This window comes from Coturnix japonica, chromosome 10, assembly GCF_001577835.2.
Source record: "Coturnix japonica isolate 7356 chromosome 10, Coturnix japonica 2.1, whole genome shotgun sequence".
NCBI classification, from domain to species: domain Eukaryota; kingdom Metazoa; phylum Chordata; class Aves; order Galliformes; family Phasianidae; genus Coturnix; species Coturnix japonica.
Genome location: NC_029525.1, coordinates 445,123 through 456,353, shown reverse-complemented (window position 1 = coordinate 456,353; position 11,231 = coordinate 445,123). Strand labels below are relative to the sequence as shown.

Here is an 11,231-nt window from a genome sequence, read left to right as displayed (position 1 = left end):
TTTTGTGGCTGGTTTCTTCAGTAGGAGATGTGGGGCTTGTCTGCAGGCAAATGCCTGTGAGTACCCACCACTAGCATCCTTCCATGGGATGGCTGTCCTGATGGAGGCACCCCCAGAAAGGATGAGATTCAGCATGGTTAAAGATGCCTTTGATAAACTTTGGTGTTGTGTGGCTCCTGGGCTGTACTGCTGCAGGTTCTGCCTCTTCCACCCACTGCAGATCCCAGTTTCCTGGCTGAGCCAAGATGCTGTTGGACAATGAGACATGAAGTAATTGCCATCAAAGCCCAGGTTTTTCTGGTCCCACACTACGCAGACCTGGCCTGTTGGACACAGGGAATCTGGCCAGACAGTCTGTGCCAGCATATGGAGTAAACACCACAAAGTATCCCTGGGGCTCTGGGAGGATCATGGTCTTCATGCCTGAAGGCATGCGGTGCCCTGGGACATGCAGCCATCACACCACCTAGCAGGTACCAGAGTTGCCCGCTGCCCTGCTGGCAGGATGGGCTGCAAGTGGAGACATACTGGTAAAGGCAGAGGTTTACAAGGGCTGAAATTCTATTCTATGTTTAAAAGGCTTCTTGTTTCACCTCAGATCTTTAGGCTGAAGCATCTCCTAATAGGTGCCATAGGGAATGTCCTAGCTGAGGTTTTGAAAACCCAAGGAGCTCCCTTCTGACCTATTTCTAAATGCCTTGAGGTCCTTGTCAAAGGACTTTCCATCTAGAGAGGGATGGGACAAGTTGCCATGCCTAAGTACCCCATCCCCAAGGGCTCTGCACAATGGCCTTCCCCGTGCTGGTCTGGGGATTGCACTCAACAAGACCTCCTCATGTTCAGGGTCACTCAAACCTTCTCATATCCTACTTGATTATTTGCTTGGGGATTCTCTGATACTCTACTTACCATTTGTCCCTATTGCCCTGAACTAATTAGCCACTGTCAAATGTCCCACGTGGGGCCACAATGTGGGGTCACTTCTTCCCTTTCCTGTGATCATGTCAAAGGATCAGCATATCCCCAGCCTATCAGCACTCAGAGGGATTCTTTTACTGACATACAAGAGAAAGAACTGGGTCCAGATTACTTTATTGAGACGGAAGGGACAGTAAGTGAGTACAAAACAGAGAAATGGTGTTGCAAAGTCTGCACAGAGTTAAAGGGATGCAAACCTGAAATACACATCCTGCATGACCAAGGTACCTGCTAGCTGCCAGCAGCCAGGAGTGGTTGGCCACGTCCATTGAGGGTCTGTAGGATTACATCTTTGCACACCCCATAACAAGTGGGCAAGTAAGCAGCATGAAACCAAACCTTCTAGGTACCCTCCTCCTGCAAATTGTTTACAGACACTGACTGGGGCACTGGGAATGCACTTCCATTCCTTCCTTCCCACCCACCAAAACAGATTGTCTTCCTTGCAGAAGGCCATAAGAGTCTTGGTAAGTCACATTTTGTGATCATCACTGATGTTTCTGCATTTGACATCTGATATGTATCTTTGACATCCAGGGAGCCTCCAAGATTTAGTATTTCTGATATCCAGGAGGTCTCTAGGGTTTGGTGTCTCTGACATGCAAGAATTCTGCAAGACTTGGTACCTCCAACATTTAGGATGCCTCCAAGGTTTGGCGCTTCCAACACAGAAGAAATTTCCAAAGTTTGGTACAAACAACATCCTGCTAATTTGTGGGATTCCTTGCCAACCCCTCCTTCACTCCAGACCAAGAGCAGATGCTGAATATGAGGGTATTTTAGTGCCCATAGCTCTGCTCATTCTTCTCTACCTGTTGTTGGGAAGAGCACTGTTGGGCAGAGTGGGCTTCTTGCAGACCTTTTGGGTGAGTGTGCTATTGGGATGTGTGTAGGGGTTGCTTCTCCTTTGGTTCATACTTATATGTTTATTATATAGATTTGATTCCTCTCCAGTTTCTTTTGGTTTCGCTTCCATATCAAGGAGACCTCCAAGACTATGTTGTTTTTGTCTTACAGTTTAGTGGCTGTCACCTCACAGAGCTCATCCAGGGACACCATCAGTACATCCTGCTCAGAGGAGCTGGACTCTGCTGGCAGGTGGGACTTGTCCCACCCATCTACTTCTTCTCTCATTCCCTTGTCCAGGTTGAAGACAAGCTTCAATTTCTGTGGGTGCACGGAGTTGAGAACAATCACACCCAGCCCCAGAAGCAGGCAGAGCAGCCCTGAAATACACAGCATGGAGAGATGCATTGGCCCCAAGTGCACTCCGGGCCCATCCAGCCACAGACCTAGGGACAAAGACTAGAGGGGATAGAGGCCAATGGGATGTGGCATCACATGTAAGGTCAAGTGAAAGGATTATTTCTGTTCCCAGTTTCCTACAGCAGCTCCACATCTGGACACAACTAGGCTCTCCCGTACAAAAAGCTGTGGCAGAGGGCCCAGACAGTTAAGTCTAAAGCCCACCATGTATGGGGAATTGTTGGAGGAGGTAAGTTTGTTTTGCCGGGAAAGGAGAAGCCTTCAAAGGGACCTAATTGCCACCTTATGCCAGTGAGTGGAAAAGCTGCGCGACAGACCCTGAGAGGTGAAGAAGATCATCCATTGTCCTGAAAGGCAGAGGGTTGATGCATGGGGACATCAACTAGAAACCTGAACAAGGCTCTGGAAAACCTGCTGAGGCCTTGACATTGACTCTGCTTCATGAGAGATTCCAGAAGGTTCTTCTAGGCCAAGTCTTTTCCTGATTTATGTCTCAGGACAGAGATGATTTTGGTCACTCATATGAGTGTGGATGAAGTACCATTGAGATTATTACTGCAGGAATGGAGACCAAAAACCCCAGTTAAACACTCACCTGTTGTGAATGTCAGCCAAAAAGATTTGCCGTAATCTGTTTTCAGGGAGGCTGGCCCAAACTGGATGGGGCACTTTGGGATGTTCCTCACCGTGATGAAGAAGAGCAGTGAGAAAAGCATCAGCACGGCAGTGAGCAGGAGCATGTAGCCGCCATAAAGGAGGACGGGCATGGAGAAGAGCAGGATAGAAATGAGCCAGGTGCATAAGGCCATCCTAGGAAAGGATCACAAAACTGAGCTGATAGCATTGTATGTGGGCATGTCAGTTCCTGCAGTGGTGAAGAGAGTGCTTCATACCCGGGGACATTCAGCACTGAACTACGTGAGACTCTGATATGTTCATTCTGGGCAGGGGGCTCAAGTGGAGACCTCCAGAGGCCCCCATCAGATTGTATCTTTCTCTGACCCTGTGGTCCTTCATAACTGGCCAGCCCCAGGTGTTTCCTGTCTATTCAAGGGGAAAAGGACAGCCAAGGAGACCTCTGTCAGAAGATTCATACCATGAGCCCTGCCCACATCTGATTCAGCAGCTGGAGTGAGCCCAGCTGCATAGTGCTTGGGTTTAGCTTTCTGGGGAGGTGAGTATAAGAAATTGTTCTGAATCCAAGAACGATGAGGCAGAATCATTTTAAATCAACATCCTTGCCTTGAGATAACCAGCTTCTCGACGACAGGGATTTTTGGGCATGGCCAGTTATTTTTCTTGAGTGTGAAGGAGCCGTGGGCTGGGCCTGGCTACTGACACACCTGTGAGGAATGCCAAACCACTCTTCTCTGCAGCATTTTTCCCATGACTTCTGAGACTTTTAGAGATGCTCAGACACCTTTCCACCTACAGCTGAGCAGAACTTACCTCTTGCTCCAGCTTACCACAGCATAATGGATGCATAGCAGCTGGAGATGCGATACTGCCTGTGCACGTTGCAGGGGCTGTGTGTGGTGAACTTCTCCGCCACGTAGAGGATGGGGCTGGGCAGTCCCTTCTCCAGGCCTTCACTATAGCTGTGGTCGTAGTCTGCATCGAAGCTCCAGGCAAAGTGCTCATTGTAGTTGATGGTCTCGTTGACCTGATTCACCGGGTTTCCTGCCAGAGGAAGAGGACTAAGGTCTCCCAGCCTTGAAGGCAACTCCAAGGTTTCTCAGTACACATGCCCACTGCCTGGGTGGACAGTGGCCAAACTTGTGTCCAGTCCCTTTGGGTTGCAATACACACTCACCCACCAGTGTGATGTTCACCCCTGCCAGGCCGATGTGCAGCCCAATATCTGCATTCACCATGACATGGCTGAAGGATTTGTAGGAGGTGTTTGCTGTCACCCAGCCACTCTCCCAGTCCCTCGTGAACTGCATGGCTGTAAAGATGAGGGATAGCTTTGTCCTGGTGGCCAGACATCTTAGGGACAATGTACACTGGAAAGACATACTATGAGTGTCGCCATGGCACAAACAACATTCCAAAGGCAAGGCCTGGTTTATAAGCAGGATTATGAGCAGAGAAGCATGGTCCACAAACCTCCCCGAACACCTACCCACTTCCCCAGAAGCCCCATTGGGGATTCTTTCTCCACATGCTCAGCTCAGTCCCCAGCCCTAGAGGCAATGGCTTGTGTGTGAGTGCCATCCAGGCACCGATCTTCCTCTAACTGCAGCCAGTTTGTCTGGGTCTCCTGGCAGATAGGAAACCAGATTTGGTCCACCAACTTTTGGAAGGGAAGTGTCTTAGTGTCTGTGGTTCCTATCTTTGCTAATCCAAGAAGCCTTTAGATATAAGATTTGAATTTCAGGTAGTTCCTGTGTGGAGCTGGGAGTTGGACTAGATGACCCTTGCATGTCCCTTCCAACTTGGGATGTTCTGTGATTCTATGATTGTCCTGCTGGGCTCAGATCCTGGGCACAGAAGAGGTTTGGCCTTCCCTGTGAGCTCATCTTGCAAGATGGACTCAGCTGTTCTGTTCATCTTCCCACCTTACTCCTCCATGCTCTCCTTGTCCGTCCTTGCACCTTCCCATCTGTCTCTGAACACACTGAGACCCCCATACTCACTGAGGACCACTGCTCCAATGAAGAGGCTTGTCACCACCCGCAGGAGCCAGAAGAGCCTCTGCAAGTGGAAAGCAGAGTTGGAAACACACTTGGATTTTGTGACAGGGCACTTGGCTTTTATTAAATCCCACCAGCAATAGACCCCTCCTGCACTTGGGGAGCAACGCCATGGGCTCCACAGGTGAGTAGGACAGGGGAAGGACTATACTGTGGCTTGGGCATCATTTCTGTGTTATGGCCAGCATGGAGGCTGAGGCAGAGCAAGAAGGTCAGACCGACCCATCTGAGAAAACTTTGCCCATCCCCTTTCTGGGAATAATATAGACACTCCTTTTAATAGTCCTGAGTTGAAGTTTCCACACTTATCCAAACCTTATGTGGGAAATGTCTCTCCAGCAGGCTCCTGGCATCCTGGCACTCCTGGCAGAGTGGTGGTGTTGGGGCTAGGTGAGTTTGCCAGGCATCCCCAGGGGGCTCAGTGAGTGGTGCTGAGGCATGCACACTTCATACCATCTGTTTTTTTGGGGATTCAGAAAGGTGGAGCTGCCCTTTGTGCCTCACCCAGTGAAATCATTCAGGCTAATCTAGCCAAGAGCTTGCCAAGCTCAGATCTGAGCCGACTGTAAATTTGGGATGGTGAAGTCTGGCCTCCCCAGAGGCTGCAGCTCATCCCTGTGTCTGAGATCCCTCAGCCCCAGCCATTATCAGGTCCCTGCTCCATAGACACATTTAGTCCACAGGCCTGCTGTAGATGCAGGGAAGGAGGTGGCAGTCAGGCTCTACCCAACACAGGGCTGAGTTCCTCCACTTACCCCTTTTCCCCGGATTCCTGGCAGGATGATGATGGAAGTGACCAGTGCAGAGAGAAAGACGGAGGCAATGATGGCCCAGGTGGTATCGAAGGGGAAGCAAGCATTGATGCCAGGGTAGAAGGGGAAGGAGCCATCCCAAAGGGTCATCCTGTTGCTTCAGGGATGGAAGTCAGTACTGAGAGCCCCCAGGAGCACACTACTGATGGATACGTCATCTGCCTGTACTTCCTCTGCCCCAGTCTGCCCCACAGAGCCATCTCCTGTCCCAGGGTGTTGGGCACCACCCCCAGTGCACACCTCCAGGGAGGGGGTTCAGTGGTTTGTGCCAGTTCTTCTGAATGGCTATCCCTCCCTCTGTGTCTGTACAGGGGCAAGCGCCTCGATCCCTCTCTATTAGCATCACCACTGCGAGCTGAAGGGCCCCTGGGAGCCCTCCCTTCTGCCCAATGTCCAAACCGCAGGTATCTCTGTTGCGATGCCTCAGCATGCCCTCAGGTTCGATTTGGCCAAGATGCTGCCCAACAACACCCCTGTCTGTGAGTGACCAGTCTAGCAGAAACCCCCGCACCCAATGCAGTACCTACCTCTGCTGTGGCCAGTGACGGAGCACCCACCGATACCCTGGGCCAGCGCCTGCTCTGAGCTGCTGCCTTTACTTTCCCACGCTACCTCCAGGGCGATGGGAGAGCAGCCAGCCTGGCGTGTTTCTTCCTGAACTTGTACGATGTGTCCCGCCTCCTCCAACACTGCTGCCAACCCCAGGACAGGCAGAATGCAAGGGGAGAAGGGATGGCGTGGCATGTCATGAAGCTGCAGAAGTGAGAGGTCCTGAGAGGCTTTGCCTTCTTTTATTTTATTTAATTTATTTATTTTAATGGCAGGAAGACAGCAGGGCTGCCAAGCTCCCTGGGAAGGCAGCAAAGATCTTCAAAGTCCCCATAAGTGCCATTGTGCCCATAAAATGCATGATCCAGTAGAGCACCCTGGCTCGAATGCCCACCACCATTGACCATCCACCAGAGTCCATCTCCAGGGGAATTTTCCCAGTAAGGTCCCATCCAAACCCTTGGTTACTAGGCAAGGTGACAGTGACATAGAAGTAGGACAGGGGATCAGCAGAGCCCAGAAGACCTCCAATAGGAATTTACATCCATCCCCTTGGTGCCAACGATGTAGTTAAGTGTTCAGGAGTCCCTCTGCCCCACTGGTTGTTCCCATTGCCCCTCAGTTGTGTTCTTGAGCATAGATCTGGCATTAAGCTAGGGCTCTTTGAGGTGGAGACAACCAATGTCCCCCCACCCAACATCCTGTCACTGGAAAAGGTCTGGGTGGCAGAGGAAAAGGCTTCCCATTGTCCAGCCCATGTGAAACCCTAATGAGATTTTCCCACCATGGGGTGCTCACCAGATGAGAAAAAGTGCATCTGCCACAGGGCACTGAAATTGATGGGGATCCAAAGACACTGTAGATCCAAAGATGGGGGAAAAGACCTGACATCTCAGTATGTGAGACCTGTAAAACAAGTTTGGCTGAGAGAATAGGGCACAGCATGACTTCTCTCCCCTCCCTGTGACTGCTGCCTGGCTCAGTTCCTGACGGGCCTCCATCCTCAGCAGATTTATCCCAGAACTGTCCAGTAGCCTGGTTTGAGGAACAGAGCGATCATACCCGCAACTTGTGTCATCCTACAGGTCATATCCCTCTCGACCCACTTCTGGAGGGGTCAATCCTGAAGACATAGGGAGCAGCTTTGAGTAAACACCCACCTCTTCCACCATTCGCAGCTCCTGCCAGGTCTGCCCACTGCCTGGTTTGGGTCATTGGCCAGGGAGAGGAGAAATGCCTCAATTAAATACATTACTTGAGGGCTTCACTTTATCTCTGTGATTACATTCCACATTCAGGAGTCTGATAAACTAGGCTCATTTCCTACTGGCCCACGAGCTGGGAATGCCCAGAATGTCAACAGTAAATCAAGCCAAGTTGGGTTGTTTGATTGTTCATCTTAGTGCAAAACTCTGGAAGCCAAAGCATTATCCTGTGCAGGGCCAGTAGCAGAGCAGGTACAAATGCTCAGGTGTGTGTCCTCGGCCTGGGAAAAGTCAACCACTGCACCAAAGTCTTCCTGAACAATTACTTTGCTCCAAAGAGCACTGAACATGAATTGAGGAAAGCATCAAGGTTAGCAAGTTGTGTGAGGGGTGGGATAGGAAAGGAGAAGGCTATCACTGAGTAGTATTGCCATAGGGTGCCACAATCCTCCTAGTGAGAACTGAAACAGGAGGGACTTCAACTATGCTATCAGGAATACTTCATCCAGAAATTGTGTTGAGTATCCAGCACTCTTCTCCTTCCAAGGGTCATTAAGCTATGTAGAAGAGGAATAGGCGACCAATGGGACCTTTAGAGGTGCGTGCCAGAAAGTCCGCCATCTCTATTCTTACCCACAGACTCTATGTCTTACCCCATAGGAGCTGCAAACAGCGCTCATATTGAGTAAAGGGTTGCCTTGAAATAGATTTTACTGTCTCAGCTTGGAGAGTCCCTTCCAGGGATTCAGTTTGACATCAGAAGAGGGAGTTGACTCTTCTCAAGCTTTTCTAGGTCTTGTTAATTATGTACTGCATGATAATTAACAGTCCCAGGCTGCAATTTAGAGATAAGCTTTCTCTCTTCATCCCTGATTTTAGAGGCCTGATTAAAGCAATGCCCATTTCTCCATAGAGGTCCTGTGTCTAACATCTCCACATCATCCTTGAAATTAACGCACAGAGCTGTGCTACCCAACCTTGGATGAAGGTCTCTCTTCTGATGAAGGCCAATAGCACGTGATGTAATAGGGAAACACACATCTCTCTCCAAAGCTGTGGAAAGTCCTGAGGGCTGCTCCACTGGGAGTTTTGTTTGACTCCTTATCAAGAGAAAGGAATGTCCTCAATTCACTTTCAGGAGGGATCTTACTCTATGTGCCTCTGCCCGTTGCTTGAGGAAGAAGCAGTTCTGAACTATTGCTTTGATTGGCTTCCTGCACTGGGAAAATACCTCGTTGTTGTAGAAGTGGGATAAATACATTTTATAAAAGACATACATGTTATAAAAAGCATCAATTAAGCAGTAACTTGGCCAGCTCTACAGCTCCCAGTAAGGTCTCAGCATCAGGTGGTGGGGTCAGCAGCAGCTGAATGAAGGCAACAGTGGAGCTGTTCCCAGTGCTGTACAAAGCAGTTCTCATCTGCTACATCACATTTATCCTACCCACAGTGTTTTATAAACAAGCTTGAAGCACCAATTCATCCCTGAATATTTTATTACCCTTCTTGATTCTTACCACCATATGGAGGTTAAGTGTGTCATGAGCACATAAAAAATGGAAGTGACGTCGTGTCAGACCTCTGCTCTCTCTACATCGTCACCTGATCATCAGTCTGATGTCAGGGTCCAGTTGCAGGAAGGCACTTACCTGGCTCTGGGGCTGGTTTTGTCCCTGCTGTTCTAGATCTTTTCTATCCATTGGAGCCAGAGAGCTGAGGAACAAATGCTGCAAGTGCAGCCCATAGAAAGTTTTTGTGGGTCTGTAGGTGGGTGGTTTGTCTTACTAGCCTTGGGCAGCAGCACCTGGTGCACACACAGCAGGGACACAAATGGACCTTCCCATGGAGCTACCAGGCCATATCAGGATGAGAGGAATTCTGGAGCAGCATGGGGGGTGGCAAAGATGTAGGAGCCTATTTTTTCTTCCTGACAGCAAGCTCATTTCCCTTCAACCTCCTTCTCCCACTACTTCGCTGCCTTGTTTGCTATCTTCTACTCGAGAGAGGGTGCACCATGATGCAGAGGAATGAACACAGAAACCTGAGGCTGACACCTTTGCTGAGGGCGTGGGAGAGTCACTGAGCATGGCTGGGAGCACTTCACTAACCCTGGGACACTAATGACACCAAGTGGTAGCAGTGGACCTTCAACCACGTCAGTCCGAATCTGCTTCTCCTCACCAGGCTGTCCCACAACCGAAAGGAAACAGATGCTGGTGGAGAAGGTAGTTTATCTCCCTTTCTCTTATGCTGTTTCACTTTCTCTTCCCATCTCCGCAGTCATGACATGGCCAAAGGGAATTCCAGAAGACCTGTCATGATCATCATGAAGCCACCCATGTTCTGAACTGATGCAGCTGCTGATGGTCTGTGATAATTTAAATTGACAGGGGACTTGAGGCTTCAACTTGAGTCTGGCAGTATAGCAGAGAGAACAAAACAGCCCAGTGATGCAGCTGTAGGCGCACCAGGCTGTGCAGCCTTCAGCCCCAGAGGTTTTTAAGACCCAAATGGACAAATCTCTGCACTGACCCTGATTTGAGCATGTGGGTACACTACAAACACACTCAGACCCAGCAAAATCATGGTCATGAGGACATGACAGAGGTCGATTTGATCTCCAAGAGCACTAAAGTACATGGTTTTCTCCATGATGACCAATCTTACACATAGCAGGGACACATCATCACCATCTCCATCTTCACTCTGAGCCTGCTCAGCACCTGAATCAGTACTTTATATTTATATTAATTGACAACAAATTAAATTCCCCAAATTAAGTTTGCTTTGCCCATGACAGTAATTGCTAGCTAAATGATTTATTCATCTTTACCTCAGGGACTTGGAGAGATGGGGACAGACAGGCAGACAGGCAAAATGGGCAGGTCTTGCTAGGTGGGTTAAAGGATCTCACTTAGGTGCTACATATCAGATTTCTGCTGTGACATCCAGAAACCTGTCTGTCTTCCCTTAAACCTCCACAAGATGTAAGCTGGCAGTCCCACAGTATGGCATGTCATAAGACAGCTAGGTATCAGGTCAGAAATCCCATACAGCTGCCATTCCATCATAACGCCAGCTCTCAGGCATCTGGTCTGCTCCAGCATCAAATATCATAGGCTGTGCCATAATTTTTCTTGCTTATTATTAGTTTATAAGCCAAGGCTTTGCTATGGCTAACAAGGCAAGCTGGGGGCAATGCAGGGGAGAACTTACAGCTTCACTTAAAGCACATAGTGTCAGATTGATTTAGCTCTGCTTGGGGACACGCCTTGAGTAGCTGTGGGACAGTACACCAACAGCACTTTGAGAAGGTACAGAACCTGATTCTGACATTTCTCTGCTCATTTCCCAGCCTTCAGCACTGCTGAAGACAGTGCACTCACTGTTTTAAACACATCATTACAGAGTTAATACAAAGACAACCTGCCCTCTTCTGCTGTCCCATGAGAGCTTAGCCATGTGCACACATTGCAAACACATCACACAGCCATCCTAAAGCAAGTACACTCCAACAAGGAGGGCTTATAGAGGATTGCTGTAGTAGCAAGTGCTGTAAGAACTTACTCAAGTTTGTAATTTTGTTTTACATCAATGAGCAGGGGCTGCAGGGAGCACAGTCTATTGCCTCCTGGCTGATGAGAGGCAGGAGCCTCCCTCCACTCTGCTTTCTTCCTGCACAAGCCGTGGGGTCTGTCTTTCCACTCCCAAGGAAAAGTCTGAGC

At 49.4% G+C, this 11,231-nt stretch overlaps 1 protein-coding gene across 2 annotated transcripts; it reads right to left on the bottom strand.

The window, feature by feature from the left end:
* Window positions 1–1,075: 1,075 nt before the first annotated feature.
* On the bottom strand, window positions 1,076–6,506 carry LOC107318483 (dual oxidase maturation factor 1-like). 2 transcript variants are annotated; one of them, XM_015872336.2, is made up of 7 exons: window positions 6,280–6,506; window positions 5,696–5,849; window positions 4,884–4,941; window positions 4,058–4,192; window positions 3,711–3,924; window positions 2,840–3,054; window positions 1,076–2,204 (listed from the first exon to the last, which is right to left on the bottom strand). In XM_015872336.2, exons 2-7 carry the CDS (start codon window positions 5,840–5,842, stop codon window positions 1,990–1,992), a joined length of 984 nt encoding a protein of 327 aa, XP_015727822.1. In that variant the 5' UTR covers window positions 5,843–5,849; window positions 6,280–6,506; the 3' UTR covers window positions 1,076–1,989. The 2 variants fall into 2 exon arrangements, with proteins under 2 accessions (XP_015727822.1, XP_032302724.1); XM_032446833.1 differs by lacking the exon at window positions 5,696–5,849 and having other exon boundaries at window positions 4,058–4,941; window positions 6,280–6,504.
* Window positions 6,507–11,231: the final 4,725 nt, after the last annotated feature.

Bases quoted from the DNA above. Each gene is read 5' to 3' on its own strand.
- LOC107318483 (XM_015872336.2), bottom strand. From the start codon at position 5,842: ATGACCCTTTGGGATGGCTCCTTCCCCTTCTACCCTGGCATCAATGCT. The intron at 4,193-4,883 runs GTGAGTATGGGG...TCATCTTTACAG, and splicing joins CATTGGAGCAGTGGTCCTCA to CCATGCAGTTCACGAGGGAC. The intron at 3,055-3,710 runs GTAAGCTGGAGC...ATCCTTTCCTAG, and splicing joins TATGCATCCATTATGCTGTG to GATGGCCTTATGCACCTGGC.